The sequence below is a fragment of the Manis pentadactyla genome, chromosome 4, assembly GCF_030020395.1.
Source record: "Manis pentadactyla isolate mManPen7 chromosome 4, mManPen7.hap1, whole genome shotgun sequence".
In the NCBI taxonomy this organism is placed as follows: Eukaryota; Metazoa; Chordata; class Mammalia; order Pholidota; family Manidae; genus Manis; species Manis pentadactyla.
The window spans coordinates 134081949-134103485 of NC_080022.1; the positions used below are offsets into that span (position 1 = coordinate 134081949).

Genomic DNA, 21537 nt, shown 5'->3' on the forward strand with positions numbered 1-21537 from the left:
AATGAACTGGAACAAATAATTCAAAAATTCATATGGAAACACCAAAGACCCCAAATACCCAAAGCAATTCTGAGAAAGAAGAATAAAGTTGGGGGGATCTCACTCCCCAACTTCAAGCTCTACTACAAAGCCATAATAATCAAGACAATTTGGTACTGGCACAAGAACAGAGCCACAGACCAGTGGAACAGATTAGAGACTCCAGACATTAACCCAAACATATGTAGTCAATTAATATTTGATAAAGGAGCCATGGACATACAATGGGGAAATGACAGTCTCTTCAACAGATGGTGCTGGCAAAACTGGACAGCTACATGTAAGAGAATGAAACTGGATCACTGTCTAATCCCATACACAAAAGTAAATTCGAAATGGATCAAAGACTTGAATGTAAGTCATGAAACCATAAAACTCTTAGAAAAAAACATAGGCAAAAGTCTCTTGGACATAAACATTACCGACTTCTTCATGAACCTATCTCCCCAGGCAAGGAAACCAAAAGCAAAAATAAACAAGTGGGACTATATCAAGCTGAAAAGCTTCTGCACAGCAAAGGACACCATCAATAGAACAAAAAGGTACCCTACAGTATGGGAGAATATATTCATAAATGACAGATCCGATTAAGGCTTGACATCCAAAATATATAAAGAGCTCACACACCTCAACAACCAAAAAGCAAATAATCCAATTAAAAAATGGGCCGAGGAGCTGAACAGACAGTTCTCCAAAGAAATTCAGATGGCCAACAGACACGTGAAAAGATGCTCCACATGGCTAGTTATCAGAGAAATGCAAATTAAAACCACAATGAGATATCACCTCACACCAGTAAGGATGGCTACCATCCAAAAGACAAACAACAACAAATGTTGGCGAGGTTGTGGAGAAAGGGGAACCCTCCTACACAGTTGGTGGGAATGTAAATTAGTTCAACCATTGTGGAAAGCAGTATGGAGGTTCCTCGAAATGCTCAAAATAGACTTACCATTTGACCCAGGAATTCCACTCCTAGGAATTTACCCTAAGAATGCAGCACTCCAGTTTGAAAAAGACAGATGCACCCCTATGTTTATCGCTGCACTATTTACAATAGCCAAGATGTGGAAGCAACCTAAATGTCCATCAGTAGATGAATGGATAAAGATGTGGTACATATACACAATGGAATATTATTCAGCCATAAGAAGAAAACAAATCCTACCATTTGCAACAACATGGATGGAGCTAGAGGGTATTATGCTCAGTGAAATAAGCCAAGCAGAGAACGACGAATACCAAATGATTTCACTCATATGTGGAGTATAAGAACAAAGGAAAAACTGAAGGAACAAAATAGCAGCAGACTCACAAAATCCAGGAATGGACTAACAGTTACCAAAGGGAAAGAGACTGGGGAGAATGGGAGGGTAGGGAGGGATGAGGGCCGGAAAGAAGAAAGAGGGGTATTATGATTAGCATGTATAATGTGAGCGGTGGGGGAAAGGGGAGGGCTGTGCAACACAGAGAAGACAAGCAGTGATTCTACAACATCTTACTATGCTGATGGATAGTGACTGTAATGGGTTTGTGGGGGGGACTTGGGGTAGGGGAGAGCCTTGTAAACATAATGATCTTGGTGTAATTGTAGATTAATGATAACAAAATTTTAAAAAATGAAGGCAAAGTAAAACATTTTCAGATATACAAACACTAATAGAGATTATCACAAGAAGTCCTATACTACCAGCAATGTTTAAAAAACCCTACAAGCAGAAGAAAAATAATACCAGATGAAAATCCAAATCTTTATGAAGAGAAAAAGATTGCTGTGAATGTGACTATATGGGAAAATAATGTGTAATTTATTAAAGATCAATGATAGCTCAATAAAACTGTTGGAAAAAAATACATAGCCTATAAACGAAATGGTACATACGTTATCTCTGGGAGTACAAACTATTAAAACCTTTTTTGGAGAGCAATTTTCACAAATCAATTAAATTTTTAATATGTATTGCCTTTATCCCAGAATTTCCCTATTTCAGAATTTTATCTATAGCAATACTCCCAGGACTATATAAAAAGGTCAAAACCTTTCACTATGATATTGTTATGAATAATAAAAAACTTGCAATTACCCGAACTGTCAATGATTAGAACCATTAGAAAATTATGTTGCTACCCGAACAAATTAAAAATAAGTTACATCTACTTACCCTTAATAAAAAAGCTCACTTTATAGTTCTGACATTTAATAAAATCATGTTCATTGAGTAAAAAAGAAAAAAAAAAGAAAAAAAATAGTAAGGGTCCAGATACACTTTCACAGAGCAGTCAAAAAGGGTGAATTTGGAGCTGAGAGGCAATACATTGATAAACTAGTACAGGAAACACATTTCAAGGACTATCCCTGTATATACATCATTACATACTATCTGAATGTTTTCTTACATATGTTTCTAGACATATAATTGATAGATTAAAAAGTAGACAAAATTTGCTCTCTCAAAAGGTATATTAGCTATCCTCCCATGACATAGTGTTAGGAGCTTCTAGTTCTTCACACTTTATTTAAACCTGGGTATTAGTATTCCTTTTAATCATTACAAATATGATAAAAGAAAAACCATCATTGTTTATTATTGCTATTTTAAAAATTAGTACTGATGTCACAGTATGTTTATTTTTCTTTTCTAAATTTCCTGTCTAAATCCTTTGCCCATTGAAAAAAGTGGAGTATTAAGTCTTTTTTTCTTATTGATTTGTGTATCTTCTTTATGTATTAAGTGTGAGAGAGTTTAAATGTTTGAGACCAAATTTTATATTATTTCATTTTTAATAATTTAAAAGTTAATTCATCTGGAAATCATTTTAGTTTAAGGTAGAAGGTAGGTATTTAATTTTTTATTTTGTTCTAATAATGTTAACTGTTTTATTTTGTTTTCTGACTGACTTATGTGTTACTTTGATCATATGTTGAATTGCTTTACATTCCTGGGTCCATTTTTGGACTTTAAATTAATTTTCCCTTGGTTTTTAGTCAGTCACTTGTTTTATTTTTTCTTTTAGAACAAGATGCAGGCCTCGATGCCCTTTGCTCTATTATAAGTCGCCAAAAACAAATGGGTCAAGAAATTGGGAATGAACTGGATGAACAAAATGGTAAGAGCATGGCTGAGATTGACCAAATTTGTCTTTTAGTACAGTAAAGGCTTGAAAGTTTGTTAAATGATCTTAATATTACAAAACACATAAAGTAGTTAACATAAATGGATGGTTATAGTTTGATGCAGTTGAGGGTGGTTTATGGTAGGTTTAGACTGTAGGTGCTAAATATTATATGAAGAAATTTGATAAAAAATTCCAGTTCTCCATGGCTGTTTTTAAAAACCCTTTTATGATGCATTTATCTCCAAAGCTTTTCCTCTATGTGGTAATGTGATGAAATAGGCCAGAGCCTTGTACACTGATGGAAGGCATGCAAGCCTGCTGGGGCTCCGTGTCGTCTACATGGTGGAGTTGGCTCCTCTTCTATTATAAATACCTGGCAGGGGGGGAGCAAAAAAGTGGGTGAAGATCTTTGTTCAGGGCTTGGACTGACAAATGTGGTTGGAGAAAGATTAATTTGCAAACCACAGCAAGATGGCTTGGGAGAGACAAAGTCTTAAGTTGGGAGCCTATGGCTTGGGAGATGGAGTTTTAAGTTGGGAGGCTATTCGAAAGGCTATTGGGCTTGATGAGTGAGCATTGAAGCCCTCGGAATGGACGAATGCCCCCTCTCCAAGTCGGACTGCACACAAAGCTCTTATGTGTGCAGTGTGAGGGACAGGAGCCCAAATGAGAGTGGCAGCAGTAGGGATGAGAAGAGAGGATGGATGCAGGTGATGGTGGTGGACATGGGCATTGGGAGGGTCACTGGTTTGTGAGGAGTGGAGGTCATAAGTCCAGTTTGACCATTTCCTATTAGAAATGTCAATGAGAGATATGAGGGGAGTGTTGAGTAGACACCGGGAGATACATACTAGAGCTCAGACAGGACCAAAAAGAATAGATGTGAGAAGCTTCAGCCTGGAGGTGATGTGCAAAAGCATAGGAATAGTTGGGCTTCAGTAAAGCTAGCATTTATCAAAGCCCCTCCTATGTGCTAAGCACTCTCATCCATGACATTTCACTTAATCAGAACTCAGCATCATGAAGGTGGTATTATATCTGTGTGAGAGATGAAGCTCTGAGCAGCTAAGGGATCTCCTAATGTCATGTCAGTTACAGATTTAAGAACTGAAATTCCAACACAGGCCTTCCAGTTCTAATGTGACTGCTTTTTCTACTGTGCTGGCTTCCTCTCTGAGGAAGAGAAAGTAGGGAGAGAAAAAGAAAAGGTTCTAGGTTTTTAGCTCTGGTGATCATACCATTGAGGCTCGTGATGCGATGACTTTCAAGAAGAATTACTGTGGATAAGGGGGCACTGAAGCCCTAGGGACAGACGTATGCTCCCTCTACAGGGAGGGCTGCATGTGTCAAAATCATACAAGTACTCCTTTTCTTGTCTCTAAAAGGAATAAGTTCATTTGTTCTCACAGTACTATTCTGTTTATCTATCATAAATAAATGAGTAAATTCCATTTATTTATCATCTATCATAAATAGATTATTAAACAAATGGAGAAACCCTCTATCTTTATAGTCCTTATAATGGTTTTTAATAATTTAAGTGTACAGACAAGGGCAATTTAGTACTTTTCCTGATGGCACAGATGTGAATGTACTAATTTATGTATTTGCATGTAATTCAGATCCTGGCCTGTTCCTTCCTTGAAAAACAGCATTGGTAAGAAAGTAAGCCCTACAGAAGCTCTGCTAAGCATATTTGTAAATGTTCTTTATCCAAAGGAAATTAGCCTACTCCATGGGTCAGACTGGAAAGGATTCTAGCCACCAGACTGGAGAAACATGCATCCTGTGATGTGCCTAGATAAGTTGCAGCCCAGTGATGTATGGACAGGTGGTTAGAATTGATGGTGATATGTTGGTGGGATGACCTGCTGATTTCCCAGATGAAATCGCCATATGTTCTTCCAGCATAAGCAGTCATACCACCATGTCCCTGTCTTGCCTTTTCTCTAGGTCAATGGCATTTTAGAATCGCCTGGGAAGCTTTGAAACCTCCCAAATCCCAGGCCATACCTGTGTTAGTTTTCTATTGTTGCTCTAACAAATTGCCACAAACTTAGAGGCTGAAAACAACACAAACTTACTCTCTTACGGTCTGGAGCTCAGAAGTCTGACAGGGGTCTCACTGGTCTACATCAAGGTGTGGGCACGGCTCACTCCTCACTGGAGGCCCTAGGGGAGCATTTCCTTGCATTTTACAGCTTCTGCAGTCTTCCCATGTTCCTTGGCTTGTGGCCTCCTCCTTGATCTTTGGAGCTAACAGCAGTAGATCGAACCTTCTCACATCACATCACCCAGATCTTTAACTTCTGCCTCCCTCTTCGACTTCTAAGGACCTTGTGATTACATTGGGGTCACCCAGGTAATTCAGGATAATTTCCCTATTTGGGGGCCAGCCAATTAGCAACCTTAATACCCCCTGGCCATGTAATATAACCTATTCACAGGTCCCAGGGACTAGGATGTAGGCATTTTGGGGGGCTGCTATTCTGCCTGCCACAGACCTTTATATCAATTAAATCAGAATCTCCAAGGAGTGAGGTCCAGGCATCGGTATTTTTTAAAGCTCCCCAGATGGTTTCAGTGTGCTGCCAAATTTGGGAACCAGTTCGTTTGGTGATTATGCTGAGAGAATTCATTTAGTGTTGTACTTCTATGGGGTCTCTCGTGTGCTCATGCTGTGGATGTAAATCTCACACATTCACAGACCAGCCCTCACAGTTACATATGTTCAAGTATATAGTCACAGTGTATGTGACCATCCTAGTCACGGACAGAACTCTCTGGCCTAGTCACATGTTTTACGCCCCTCCTTTTCACTGCTTCTTTCATGCCTCCTGAGTTCTCATCTCCGTTCCAGACCTGGATGTGTACATGTATACACAGACAAACATGGGGTATTTTTTCATTAGCTGCCAAAATAAGCTGGGTTTTCCCTGTGGTGGCCTCCCAGAGAGATGGCAGTTTTGCTGGTGGTTCGCTAATGTGCACTTTTGCTCCTTAGAAATAGGGCCAAGTCAGCCATTTTTTCATAGGAACTGAGGGACTCTCTGAGGATAAAAAATTATATCCCTGCCAGGACTGTAATCAGCCTTTATTCCTTTTGTTGAAATCAAAAAGGCCATTATATCTGTCAGGTGTTGAGAACAGGGTTGCAGCCCCCTCTGGATTTTTATTGTGACCTAAGCATGTAATGAGGTGTCAGGGACACTGGGGCACATGTATGAACAGGTGGCTAGAATTGATGGTGATATGTGATTACCACTTTTGTTGTAAATATCTCTATTTGATATTCTGACCTGGTGAAGTATTCTTTGGGTTTTCATTAAATGAGAAAAACAGTAGGCTAAGATAATGGCCAGCCAGGCCATTTTGGAATCAAGTATCAAAACCTTACTAACTGTAGTAGGGACATAACCACAGAGCTGAAGGGTCAAGTTACCATCAATATAGGAACTCAGTTTCCAGTCTTCACATATAGAGTTAAAAAAGGCCTGACCAACACCAATTACCCTGTTCATATGCCAGTGAGCAAGCCTAATGAGGAAATGGATTAGCAGTTCAGTGAACATCCCAGTGATGGGAGACCTACCCATGCCCTGGATGTGGGGGCCGGGAGCTGGTAAAGGTGGGGGTGGGGGTGGGGGGAGAAAGGGTGGAGAGCGGACCCAGGGGGAGCAAACCACAGCATGTAGTGCCTGAGAGTTCAAGGTGAACCAAGCCGGTGGCTGGGCACAAGGGACTCATGGCCGACTCCCAGATGCCGTTCCAGGATGAAGAGCTGTGGCACTGGTTTACTGAAAACTCCCTAAAGCTCATGCTCAGGAGGACAGGGCTTTTTGAAAAGAACACTGAAACAAGATGAGTGGGATTGGCTTGACTAAAGTAGATGTTTTTGAGACCATAGTGGTGTGGTTCTGATGGATGAAAGAGCATCAAGAACAGGCTGCTTCACAAAGTTCTGCCAGTGCGTGCCAGTCCTCATCATTTTTTTTTGATGTTTGGATATCCTAAACCTGGTCAATCCTTTCCACGTTTGTTAATCATTGAGCACTTTCTTGCTTTCTGAGAGAAACCAAGGTGACAAAGAAGGAAGTCTGTCTCGATAACATCAATACTGGGATAGAGGAGACGTGTGCATAGAAAATACAACCAAGCTCCTTGAAGGAAAAAATGATCAGAGAAAGATTTCATATACACACCAGAGAATTAGCACTGGAAGGATTTGTTAGAGCTCCTCAGCTGAATTTTCATGTTCAAAGTTTAGGAAAGTAATGTTACAGGCTGAGGAATAGCCCCCAGAGATGCCCACATCCTGATACCTGGAGTCTATGTTACCTTATATGGCAATAGGAACTTTGCAATGTGTCAGTAAATTAAGGCTATGGTGACAGGGAGATTATCCTGGATTGTGTGGTTGGGTTCTAGGTGTAATCACAGTGTCTTTTTAAAAGGGAGGCAGAAAGATTTGATAAAAAAGAGGGCAGTGTGAAAATGGAAGCAAGATACTATCCTGCTGGCTTTGAAGATGAAAGAAGGGGCAACAAGCAAAGGGATGCAGGGCACACAGCTCTAGAGGCTGGAAAAGACCAGACAGGGAATTCTCCCCTAGGGCCCCTGGAGGGACTCGTAATTTCAGTCCGGTGAAACTGATTTCAGACCTCTGATCTCCACAACTGTGAGGGATTGAGTGTGTGTTGTTTTAAGCCCCTAAGTTTGTGATAATTTATTAGAGCTGCAACAGGAAACTAATACACATACTAACTGTGTCTTTTTGTCAATAGTCAGTGAAATCAGTTTAGTCACTAAGCTAAAAAAACGAATATTGAGTCCTCCATGTGTCTGTAGCTCCTCTTACCTCTTTAAAGCAGGCTTCACAGAAGGAAGCTCCGCATAGCTGGTCCCCTGGCCAGCCTCCCCCTAAAGCCTGTCAAACTGCTTCTTTAGCACTTTGATAGCAGAATTTAGTCTTGTACTGGTGAAATGTTGGGCAGTTTGGTGAGAGAATGTGTGGATTATCTGATACCAGAATTTCCCAAAGTATGTTAAGCAAGCTGATTTGGGGAATATGTAGAGAAACAGTTTACATTTTAATAGTTAGGTATTTCAGTGTGTGACAGAAATAAAATGACCAGCATTTGGAACATGTGATTTCACAGCAATATAAAATTTCCTCATTCAATTAACTTGTATAAGCAGAAAAAAAACAGGGAGTTGATATAAAGAAGATTAAGTATATGTGGTCTGGGTGAAATACACACAGCAGAGAGCTCTGGGGTGATATTTGAAATGCCGGTGCTTGGAAAACACCGTTGTGAGACGAGTCTCTTTGTTCGAGTGTAGGTTGCTGTAGAGCACTTACTTCATTTTTGGCCTCGTCCTAGAACAGTGCTCTGTGATTTAATATGTGCACCTTTTCCTTTTGGCCCTTCTAGTGTGAGACCGCATATTAGATGAGTAGAGGAATTAGAAGATCTGCCAACACCGTGCCTGCCAGCCCTGTGAGGTCGTAACCGTGTAAGGTGGTGGCTGTGGCAGGAGTGATGCTGTCTGATGTGGTGCCCCCACAACTTAGTGCCCTTTGAAGGAAGCAGGACAGGCAGAAACTGCTTTCCTTTTAAGGAAATCTAAAATGACCTGCGGTATAGGGAGTTCCTCTTACTGCTGGGCAGGTGGCATGTGAGAGGGGGACACCCTGATCCACACCAGAGCTTTCTGTCAGGGTGGCTCTGCTGGGATTGACTGCCTTTCCCTGTGAATCAGGCAGGCCTTTATGCACTGATGTGGGAACCTAACCTCCTGCCCCCAAATTTGGAATGTAGACACATAAGTGTCAGTGGGGAAACATTTCTCTAAGTGGCTGTGCTGACCTGGACTCATGTTTCCTTTACTTTCACTGTGGACTTGACTGTCTTCTCGGACTGGTGGAGTGGCTTCTCAAGTCTATATTTCATTCATGAAGAAATTTGTGTTACTTAGGCTCAGAGAATCTTAGGACAGAAGGAAGTTAATGAGCCATTCCTATCTTTTGTGCTTTACCCAGGGTCTGCCGGGTGGCGTCCCCCGGAGGCTGCTGGGAGGCATTGTAAGTTTTCCTGCACCGAATCACCAACAGCAGTAGCTGGTCCCCTTCTCCTGCCCACATGTGTATGTATGTTTGCACCTGTGATAACAGGCTCCATGACACTCCTTTATTCTAGATTAAATAAAATTATTTTCCTAATAAGAAAAGATCTCCCTAAATCCAAAGTAATATTTTTCCGTCCTTAGTACATTCTCCAGTCATTCGGCGAATACTGAGGGCTGAGCACGTGCTGAGCACTGGACCTGAATCCATACATAAGCTGTGGTGGAAGACATATAGCTTCTGCCCCTGTGAAGCTTTGTTCTAGTTGGGAAGCAGATATCAGACAGACAACTGCCCGGATAACCCGTTCGTGTCCAGTGAGTACCGTCAGGGCACTGTTAGAACATATAACAGGGGAGCTTCATGAAATTTGAGGCTTAGGACATGATATTTGTACTGAGACTTAAAGGGAAGAACATTACAAAGGGAATGGCATATGCAAAAGCCCTTACATGGAAAGGAGCTTAACCTGGCTCAGAAGCCTGGGAGAAGCCAGTGTCCCCTCTCTTGAGTCCAGAGAGCCTGGGGGGATGAGAAAGGAGAGCAGGCTGCAGGGGACGCAGCAGCCGTCATGTAGGAGAGACCATCGGCCTGCAGTGTTCAGTGACCTAAATACCCACCAGGCTAGTGTTACCCGTTAGGCAAAATTACTCAGTCTTCTACTGTATCAACCCTGTATTTTGTCTATATAATTTATTCAAAATGAGATACATCTATGTATCTCTATATTTTGGGCGTTGTTCCAGTGTGGTTAGTGCATCTAAACTGAGAGTGTCTCCCACTTTGAGAAGAGAAATAAGTGCACTGGCAGCTGGGTATTTACTCATCCAATAAATATTTACTAAGTACCAGCAAGTATGCAGGGAAACACAGTGATAACAACCTAAACATAAGATCCCTCTTTTTCTGCTCTCACAGTCTAGCTGGGGGAGATACACATTATAAACAATATTCGCCCAAATTGAAGTATTTTCTCTGATTGTGGGAAGTGCTATCAGGAAACTACCAGGCTGCCATGGCAGGGCTGGTGGGGGTCTAAGTGTGAATGGTGCCTGAGGTTTCAGGAGTGGGCCGGAGGTGGCCAGGGAAGGGGTAATGGGCAGTTGCAGCATTCCAGAGAGGCCAGGGCATCTCATGTGAGGCCTCAGAGCCTTGCAAGCTTGAGAAATCAAAAGAAGGCTTTTGAGGCTGGGAAAAAGTGGGTAATGAGGCAGACATACCAAGCTGAAGTTACAGAGGGATTCGGAGTCAGGGCTGGAGGGCTTCACAGGGTGAACACCTAGTAGCCCCTGAAAATTGCAGAGAATGTCTATTTTCCTGGGAAGGACTTTGGTCTATTTTAGCCACAGTCAATAGTCTTAGTCAAGAAAGAGTTATAGTAACAGTCATTTTGAACAGGACTCTGGCTAATTTAATACAGTTTCTTCTTTTCAAATATATAAAAGCCTAAACCTCCTCCTAAAGATAGCACTTATATACCCTATGAATGTTGACATTTAGTGTTTTTATTACCATTTAGTCTGTTCAACTTTATAATTGCCATTGATTTTTTTCTTTTTAACTCATTTATAAATTTCCAAACATCTGCATTTTTAAACCATTTTTTCATTGTTGATTTCCTTGTTGAATTGTATAAGGGTCAGAGCATTCTGTCTGATACTGGTTCTTCTGAACTTGTTTAAGTTTCCTCTAAGGCTTAGTACTGGTAATGGTCAGTAACTATTCTCTGTATGCCTGAGAAGAAGGTTATAGTTTGCACTCTGGGGAAACAGGGCTCTATATACATTTACTAGATCAGGCTTGCAAATTCTCTTGTTTATTTCTCTTTCCATGTCTTTACTACCTCTCTGCTTCCTCCATCAGTTACTGAAAGAGGTGTGGTAAAGTCTCTCTCAGTGTTTGTGAATTTTGCAGCTTTTCCATGTATTTGGGTCAATTTTTTATTTTACAAAGTTCAAGGAAAGGTTATTAAGTACATATATATGTGTACAAGGTTATTTTATTTTGATGGTTATTATCTTTTTACCATTATGGAAATATCTATCTTTATCTCTAATGCTTTTCACTTTAGGTCTACTGATCTGACATTAATATCACCATGTAGACTTTCATTTGGTTAGTATTTACCAATTATAGTGATTCTGAGACTTTACAGACTAGGACTGTTTTGAATTCTTAAAAATGGTAGAGAACTCCTAAGAGCTTTTGTTTGTCATTCATAGCTATCAATACTAACTTCATGAGAAACTAAAAACAGAGCCATTTAAAAATATTTATGTATTAACTCACTTAAGAATAATAAACCACTACATGTTAACATAAATAACTTAATTTTTAGGAAAAATAACCCCCAAGTATAAGTAGCTTAAACTAGCAAATGCATATAATGTTGTTTTGCCTTTCAGTACAGGTCTGTTGTGGGTCACTAGCAGCCTTAGTTACTTAAGTTCCCTTGCTGATAGAATAGCCACCATTTGAAACACTGCTGGTCACTGAGTAGAAAGTATGAGAACTCTCTAGAGGGCCTTGTTCCTGCAGTTAAATGCTCTGTCCCAGAAGTGACATGTCAGTTTCATAACTCATTGGTCAGAGCTAATCATGCGCCCCCCACCCAACCACTAGAAGGTGTAATCCTACCAATACATCTGGCTGCAGGTGGTGGGGTGGGCAGACTATTGCAATGTCTGTTGAATGGCACAAATGCCACTTAGTGGTGTTTAGCAATCAAGAGCCAAACTGTCTCTGATACTTACTAGCTATGTGACCTTGGGCAAGCTGCTTACTCTTTCTGTGTCCTAACTTTCTCATGTGTATGAAATGGGGATTTTATACTTTAAAAAGAGTGCCTATTTGGTAGTGCTGTTATGAAGATGAAATGAGTTATTATGTGTGAAGCTCTTAGAACAGTGCCCACACTGCAAGCACTCTGTAAGTGTCATCCATTATTAACTCTCTTCATGGTACAGACCTGTGGTCAAAATGGTAGATAGACCGAGCTGAGGGGGAGTCCCCCAGTTCCCTTTTCCAAATATGTGGAATTGGCAGATGAAACATTTTTAAAAACTGTTTATAATTCCTAGGTGAGCTTGAAAGCAAGAAAGAGAGTTCTGCAGACATCAGAAGTGAAGGCACTAACCATAGCAGTGAGTGGAATTGAAGCCTCATGGCCCTCAGAGATAAGTGAACCATACATGTACCTTACGGACTAGCATCCTAACCCCCCCATAGAGATGGAGGCTGTGGTCCCGTGCACTATGAGGGACTGAAAGTGGTCTCTCCCTGTAAAGCCAGGAGCTTGGAAATGACAGTTCTGTGGGAAAAATAATTTCCACCATCCCCACCAAACAATGAGATGCTCAGGGAGGCCACCCACCTTGGGCCACAGTCATCCTTATATATATTTTTGTTTGTTTGTTTGTTTTTTAGATAATTATTTTTTATTGAAGGGTAGTTGACGCACAGTATTACATTACATTAGTTTCAAGTGTACAACACAGTGATAAAACATTTATATACAAAATTCTAGGTTCCAGCTATCACCCTACCAAGCTGTTACAATATCTTGACTATATTCCTTATGCTATACATTACATCCCGGTTACTTATTTATTTTACCATTGGAAGTCTGTCCTTTTTTTTTTTTGTGAGGGCATCTCTCATATTTATTGATCAAATGGTTGTTAACGACAATAAAATTCTGTATAGGGGAGTCAATGCTCAATGCACAATCATTAATCCACCCCAAGCCTAATTTTCGTTAGTCTCCAATCTTCTGAGGCATAACAAACAAGTTCTTACATGGAGAACAAATTCTTACATGATGAATAAGTTACATAGTGAACAGTACAAGGGCAGTCATCACAGAAACTTTCGGTTTTGCTCCTGCATTATGAACTCTAAACAGTCAGTTCAAATATGAATACTCATTTGGTTTTTATACTTGATTTATATGTGGATACCACATTTCTCTCTTTATTATTATTATTTTTAATAAAATGCTGAAGTGGTAGGTAGATACAAGATAAAGATAGAAAACATAGTTTAGTGTTGTAAGAGAGCAAATGTAGATGATCAGGTGTGTGCCTGTAGACTATGTGTTAATCCAAGCTAGACAAGGGCAATAAAACATCCACGTATGCAGAAGATTTCTCTCAGAACGGGGGGGTGAGGTTCTAAGCCTCACCTCTGTTGATCCCCAATTTCTCACCTGATGGCCCCCCTGCGACTGTGCCTGTCTTAGGTTGTTCCTCCCTTGAGGAATCTTACCCGTCTCTGGCTAACCAGTCATCTTCCGGGGCCATACAGGGAAATGTAAAGTTGGTAAGTGAGAGAGAAGCCTTATTGTTTGAAATGGTTAGCTTTTTACTTCTTTGCATATTTATGCCCTGTGGCTTCTATGCCCAGCATTTGTCTTGAGGTATCTTTACCACTTGGAAGAATTATGATACTCGGTAAATTTGATATGAGGCACGAATTCTATTTAAGGGTTGTAATTAGGAAGGAAGAAGAAAAGCTATAGAAGTAGCAGGCAGCAGAAAACCTGGGAAGATTGATTATTTCTTTGACATATCTTCTTGTAGAGTAACTTCAGCATGTATAGGTTTTAAGCTACTACTTAAATTGCGCACACACATTAACATAATAGGAGTATAGTTACATAACCAAAGGATACCTGTAATTACCAGCCATCTCCAGTGAAACCAAGAAAACCGGTTAGGCACCTTAGGCATTTGTAAAAACTTTTCTATGATATGGTGGATATTGTCCAACTGAACTTGAACAGTCTGCGAGAAATCAGACAAATTAAAACAACCCATTCCTGGGGACTGTTCACATCCCTTATGTTCTTTTAACAGTAAATAGTCTGTAGTTGTAAGATTTTGGAGCGCTACAATTTGCACTTCTCCTAATTCTTGGTTGAGTTCCAACAGTATAGATCCAGTCAAATTTGTTGTTTCACTGTATGCACAGGTCAGCTTAAATATCTCCTTCATTCCCATGGCAAGTCCAGGAGCTGGTGGGATGAGTGCATCTACAGCTGTAGCAATGCGTTGATCTTTGTTGGGATTTCTTGATAACCATCTTCTGGCATGAGTCTTGCAGAGAGTGCTGATGTTGGAAGTTCTCTTTCATATCGTATCTTAGTTCATTTTCAGGGTAGCCCAATTAGGCTTTGATTTCTGTATAAACACAAACAGACCCTTTGCCTGCACTTCTATATGCCCTTTATACCCTTGTGTAGAACTCATTGGAGGTTACCACACAGAAACAGTCCTTTTTTTGTTGTTTGTTTTGTTTTGTTTTGTTTTTGGTATCACTAATCTACACTTACATGACGAATATTATGTTTACTAGGCTCTCCCCTATACCAGGTCTCCCCTATAAACCCCTTTACAGTCACTGTCCATCAGCATAGCAAAATGTTGTAGAATCACTACTTGCCTTCTCTGTGTTGTACAGCCCTCCCTTTTCTCCTACCCCCCCATGCATGCTAATCTTAATACCCCGCTACTTCTCCCCCCTCTTATCCCTCCCTACCCACCCATCCTCCCCACTCCCTTTCCCTTTGGTACCTGTTAGTCCATTCTTGAGTTCTGTGATTCTGCTGCTGTTTTGTTCCTTCAGTTTTTCCTTTGTTCTTATACTCCACAGATGAGTGAAATCATTTGGTATTTCTCTTTCTCTGCTTGGCTTGTTTCACTGAGCATAATACCCTCCAGCTCCATCCATGTTGCTGCAAATGGTTGGATTTGCCCTTTTCTTATGGCTGAGTAGTATTCCATTGTGTATATGTACCACATCTTCTTTATCCATTCATCTATCGATGGACATTTAGGTTGCTTCCAATTCTTGGCTATTGTAAATAGTGCTGCGATAAACATAGGGGTGCACTGATCTTTCTCATACTTGATTGCTGCATTCTTAGGGTAAATTCCTAGGAGTGCAATTCCTGGGTCAAATGGTAAGTCTGTTTTGAGCATTTTGATGTACCTCCATACTGCTTTCCACAATGGTTGAACTAACTTACATTCCCACCAGCAGTGTAGGAGGGTTCCCCTTTCTCCTCAGCCTTGCCAACATTTGTTGTTGTTTGTCTTTTGGATGGCAGCCATCCTTACTGGGGTGAGGTGATACCTCATTGTAGTTTTAATTTGCATTTCTCTGATAATTAGCGATGTGGAGCATCTTTTCATGTGTCTGTTGGCCATCTGTATTTCTTTTTTGGAGAACTGTCTGTTCAGTTCCTCTGCCCATTTTTTAATTGGGTTATTTGTTTTTTGTTTGTTGAGGCGTGTGAGCTCTTTATATATTCTGGACGTCAAGCCTTTATCAGATGTGTCATTTTCAAATATATTCTCCCATACTGTAGGGATCCTTTTTGTTCTATTGATGGTGTCTTTTGCTGTACAGAAGCTTTTCAGCTTAATATAGTCCCACTTACTCATTTTTGCTGTTGTTTTCCTTGCCCGGGGAGATATGTTCAAGAAGAGGTCACTCATGTTTATGTCTAAGAGGTTTGTGCCTATGTTTTCTTCCAAGAGTTTAATGGTTTCATGACTTACATTCAGGTCTTTGATCCATTTTGAGTTTACTTTTGTATATGGGATTAGACAATGGTCCAGTTTCATTCTCCTACATGTAGCTGTCCAGTTTTGCCAGCACCACCTGTTGAAGAGACTGTCATTTCGCCATTGTATGTCCATGGCTCCTTTATCAAATATTAATTGACCATATATGTCTGAGTTAATGTCTGGATTCTCTAGTCTGTTCCATTGGTCTGTGGCTCTGCTCTTGTGCCAGTACCAAATTGTCTTGATTACTATGGCTTTATAGTAGAGCTTGAAATTGGGGAGTGAGATGCCCCCTACTTTATTCTTCTTTCTCAGGATTGCTTTGGCTATTCGGGGTCTTTGGTGTTTCCATATGAATTTTTGAATTATTTGTTCCAGTTCATTGAAGAATGTTGCTGGTAGTTTCATAGGGATTGCATCAAATCTGTATATTGCTTTGGGCAGGATGGCCATTTTGACGATATTAATTCTTCCTAGCCACGAGCATGGGTTGAGTTTCCATCTGTTAGTGTCCCCTTTAATTTCTCTTAAGAGTGACTTGTCGTTTTCAGAGTATAAGTCTTTCACTTCTTTGGTTAGGTTTATTCCTAGGTATTTTATTTTTTTTTGATGCAATTGTGAATGGAGTTGTTTTCCTGATTTCACTTTCTGTTGGTTCATTGTTAGTATATAGGAAAGCCACAGATTTCTGTGTGTTGATTTTGTATCCTGCAACTTTGCTGTATTCCGATATCAGTTCTAGTAGTTTTGGGGTGGAGTCTTTAGGGTTTTTTATGTACAGTATCATGTCATCTGCAAATAGTGACAGTTTAACTTCTTCTTTACCAATCTGGATTCCTTGTATTTCTTTGTTTTGTCTGATTGCCGTGGCTAGGACCTCCAGTACTATGTTAAATAACAGTGGAGAGAGTGGGCATCCCTGTCTAGTTCCCGATCTCAGAGGAAATGCTTTCAGCTTCTCACTGTTCAATATAATGTTGGCTGTGGGTTTATCATAGATGGCCTTTATTATGTTGAGGTACTTGCCCTCTATTCCCATTTTGCTGAGAGTTTTTATCATGAATATATGTTGAACTTTGTCAAATGCTTTTTCAGCATCTATGGAGATGATCATGTGGTTTTTGTCTTTCTTTTTGTTGATGTGGTGGATGATGTTGATGGACTTTCGAATGTTGTACCATCCTTGCATCCCTGGGATGAATCCCACTTGGTCATGGTGTATGATCCTTTTGATGTATTTTTGAGTTCGGTTTGCTAATATTTTGTTGAGTATTTTTGCATCTACGTTCATCAGGGATATTGGTCTGTAGTTTTCTTTTTTGGTGGGGTCTTTGCCTGGTTTTGGTATTAGGGTGATGTTAGCTTCATAGAATGAGTTTGGGAGTATCCCCTCCTCCTCTATTTTTTGGAAAACTCTAAGGAGAATGGGTATTATGTCTTCCCTGTATGTCTGATAAAATTCCGAGGTAAATCCATCTGGCCCGGGGGTTTTGTTCTTTGGTAGTTTTTTGATTACCGCTTCAATTTCGTTGCTGGTAATTGGTCTGTTTAGATTTTCTGTTTCTTTCTGGGTCAATCTTGGAAGGTTGTATTTTTCTAGGAAGTTGTGCATTTCTCCTAGGTTTCCCAGCTTGTTAGCTTATAGGTTTTCATAGTATTCTCTAATAATTCTTTGTATTTCTGTGTGGTCCGTCGTAATTTTTCCTTTCTCGTTTCTGATACTGTTGATTTGTGTTGACTCTCTTTTCTTCTTAATAAGTCTGGCTAGAGGCTTATCTATTTTGTTTATTTTTTCGAAGAACCAGCTCTTGGTTTCGTTGATTTTTGCTATTGTTTTATTCTTCTCAATTTTATTTATTTCTTCTCTGATCTTTATTATGTCCCTCCTTCTGCTGACCTTAGGTCTCATCTGTTCTTCTTTTTCCAATTTCGATAATTGTGACATTAGACCATTCATTTGGGATTGCCCTTCCTTTTTTAAATATGCTTGGACTGCTGTATACTTTCCTCTTAAGACTGCTTTTGCTGTGTCCCACAGAAGTTGGGGCTTAGTGTTGTTGTTGTCATTTGTTTCCATATATTGCTGGATCTCCATTTTGATTTGGTCATTGATCCATTGATTATTTAGGAGCGTGTTGTTAAGCCTCCATTTGTTTGTGAGCCTCTTTGCTTTCTTTGTACAGTTTATTTCTAGTTTTATGCCTTTGTGGTCTGAAAAGTTGGTTGGTAGGATTTCAATCTTTTGGAATTTTCTGAGGCTCTTTTTGTGGCCTAGTATGTGGTCTATTCTGGAGAATGTTCCATGTGCACTTGAGAAGAATGTATATCCCGCTGCTTTTGGATGTAGAGTTCTATAGATGTCTATTAGGTCCATCTGCTCTATTGTGTTTTTCAGTGCTTCCGTGTCCTTACTTATTTTCTGCCCAGTGGATCTATCCTTTGGGGTGAGTGGTGTGTTGAAGTCTCCTAGAATGAATGCGTTGCAGTCTATATCCCCCTTTAGTTCTGTTAGTATTTGTTTCACATATGCTGGTGCTCCTGTGTTGGGTACATATACATTTAGAATGGTTATATCCTCTTGTTGTACTGAGCCCTTTATCATTAAGTAGTGTCCTTCTTTATCTCTTGTTACTTTCTTTGTTTTGAAGTCTATTTTGTCTGATATTAGTACTGCAACCCCTGCTTTCTTCTCACTGTTGTTTGCCTGAAATATGTTTTTCCATCCCTTGACTTTTAGTCTGTACATGTCTTTGGGTTTGAGGTGAGTTTCTTGTAAGGAGCATATAGATGGTTCTTGCTTTTTTATCCATTCTATTACTCTGTGTCTTTTGATTGGTGCATTCAACCCATTAACATTTAGGGTGACTATTGAAAGATATGTACTTACTGCCATTGCAGGCTTTAAATTCGTGGTTTCCAAAGGTTCAAGGTTAGCCTCTTTAGTATCTTACTGCCTAACTTAGCTCGCTTATTGAGCTGTTATATACACTGTCTGGAGATTCTTTTCTTCTCTCCCTTCTTGTTCCTCCTCCTCGATTCTTCATATGTTGGGTGTTTTGTGCTGTGCTCTTTCTAGGAGTGCTCCCATCTAGAGCAGTCCCTGTAAGATGTTCTGTAGAGGTGGTTTGTGGAAAGCAAATTCCCTCAGCTTTTGTTTGTCTGGGAATTGTTTAATCCCACTGTCATATTTGAATGATAGTCGTGCTGGATACAGTATCCTTGGTTCAAGGCCCTTCTGTTTCATTGTATTAAATATATCATGCCATTCTCTTCTGGCCTGTAGGGTTTCTGTTGAGAAATCTGATGTTAGCCTGATGGGTTTCCCTTTATAGGTGACCTTTTTCTCTCTAGCTGCCTTTAACGCTCTTTCCTTGTCCTTGATCTTTGCCATTTTAATGATTATGTGTCTTGGTGTTGTCCTTCTTGGATCCTTTCTGTTGGGTGTTCTGTGTATTTCTGTGGTCTGTTCGATTATTTCCTTCCCCAGTTTGGGGAAGTTTTCAGCAATTATTTCTTCTAAGATACTTTCCATCTCTTTTCCTCTCTCTTCTTCTTCTGGGACCCCTATAATACGGATGTTGTTCCGTTTTGATTGGTCACACAGTTCTCTTAATATTGTTTCATTTCTGGAGATCCTTTTGTCTCTCTCTATGTCAGCTTCTATGCGTTCCTGTTCTCTGATTTCAATTCCATCAATGGCCTCTTGCATTCTATCCATTCTGCTTATAAACCCTTCCAGAGTTTGTTTCATTTCTGCGATCTTCTTTCTGGCATCTGTGATCTCGCTCCGGACTTCATCCCATTTCTCTTGCGTATTTCTCTGCATCTCTGTCAGCATGTTTATGATTCTTATTTTGAATTCTTTGTCAGGAAGACTGGTTAGGTCTGTCTCCTTCTCTGGTGTTGTCTCTGTGATCTTTGTCTGCCTGTAGCTTTGCCTTTTCATGGTGATAGGAATAGTTTGCAGAGCTGGGATGAGTGACAGCTGGAAGGACTTCCTTTCTTGTTGGTTTGTGGCCCTCCTCTCCTGGGAGAACAGCGACCTCTAGTGGCTTGTGCTGCGCAGCTGCGCGCAGACAGGGTTTCTGCTTCCTGCCCGGCTGCTATGGAGTTTATCTCCGCTGTTGCTGTGGGCGTGGCCTGGCTCTGGCAGCTACTCCAAAGTGGTGGAGTCGCGTTGGAGCAGGAGCGGCTGGGAGGGTATTTATCACTGTAAGGGGCCTCCCTGCTCCCTGCAGCCCAGGGGTTAGGGTGCCCAGAGATCCCCGGATTCCCTACCTCTAGATTAAGTGTCCCGCCCTGCCCCTTTAAGACTTCCAAAAAGCACCCGCCAAAACAAAACAACAATCACCAAAAAAAAAGAAAAAAAAAAGAAAGAAAAAAATTTTTAAATTAAAAAAAAAAAAATTTTTTTTAATTAAAAAAAAAAAGGTGGTTGCTCTTTTTTCTTTATTCTCCAGTGCCAGCCTCGGGCCTCTGCTCACCGGTCTTTCTGCCCTGTTTCCCTAGTATTGGGGTCCCTATCCCTTTAAGACTTCCAAAAAGCGCTCGCCAAAACAAAACAGGAAAAAAGCAAAAAAAAAAAAAAAAGAAAATGGTCGCGCGCTTTTCTTATGTCCTCCGACACCCGGCCTCCAGTGCCCGCTCACTGTTCTTGCTGCCGTGTTTTCCTAGTATCGAGGGCCCTGCACTCTGGCCCGGATGGCTGGGGCTGGGTGTTCGGCAGCCCTGTGCTCAGTCTCCCTCCCGCTCTGCCTATTCTTCTCCCGCCGGGAGTTGGGGGGATGGGTGCTCGGCTCCCGCCGGGCCGGGGCTTGTATCTTACCCGCTTCGCGAGTTGCTGGGTTCTCTCAGATGCGGATGTGGTCTGGATATTGTCCTGTGTCCTCTGGTCTTTATTCTAGGAAGGGTTGTCTTTGTTATATTTTCATAGATATATGTGGTTTTGGGAGGAGATTTCCGCTGCTCTACTCACGCCGCCATCTTCCGCCCCTCCGTCATCCTTATATTTTTAACATGCATACCTAAGTTTACATTTTCCTAACAAAGTCTAAGCTAATAAATATCTCTGAATAAATCAAGTTTAGGATTCTTAAACTTTCTTCAAAACATCTTATCTTTCATGTTATTTTAAACTGAAGCCCTCTTTTTTCCTATAGTCAGTATTTTATTTAGATTTACCAACATGTTTTACTGATTTTTGCTATAATTGATGTGTCCATTCTATTACTCAGTTCTTCTAATTGATTAAAAAATTTTTTTGAGAACTCTACTTTTAAACACTAGTAAGTTTTAATACTCATAATTGCTTTTTTCCACAGAAGTATGTTTATAAAGCTGTAAAATCTTTTCAACTTCTTCACAGTACTAGTTAGAACTCTTAACAATTTCCTTCCGGTCTTTGCATTATTTCTGTTTCCTCTAGGTACGTTTTGGCTTGTTCATTTCAGTCTTTCTCTTTCATGCCGTTGTGGGCTGAATTCTGTCCCCTTAAAATTTGTATGTTGAACTCCCAGAAACTCAGAATGTGACTAAATTAGAAATATGGTCTTTAAAGAGGTAATTTATTTAAAATGAGGTCACTAGGGTGGGCCCTAATTCAGTATGACTGGTGTCTGTATGAGAAGAGGAAATTAGGATGCAGACAGACCGAGGGAAGACCATGTGAAGACACAGAGAGAA

At 40.4% G+C, this 21537-nt stretch overlaps 1 protein-coding gene across 2 annotated transcripts in view; it reads left to right on the forward strand.

Annotated features, from left to right (window-relative positions):
* Window positions 1-21537, forward strand: part of STX8 (syntaxin 8) — a 292360-nt gene that overhangs the window by 95403 nt on the left and 175420 nt on the right. For both annotated transcript variants that reach the window (XM_057500881.1, XM_057500882.1), the window contains exon 6: window positions 3055-3147. In XM_057500881.1, the coding sequence (XP_057356864.1) occupies window positions 3055-3147 (93 nt within the window). The remainder of the gene's footprint in view (window positions 1-3054; window positions 3148-21537) is intronic.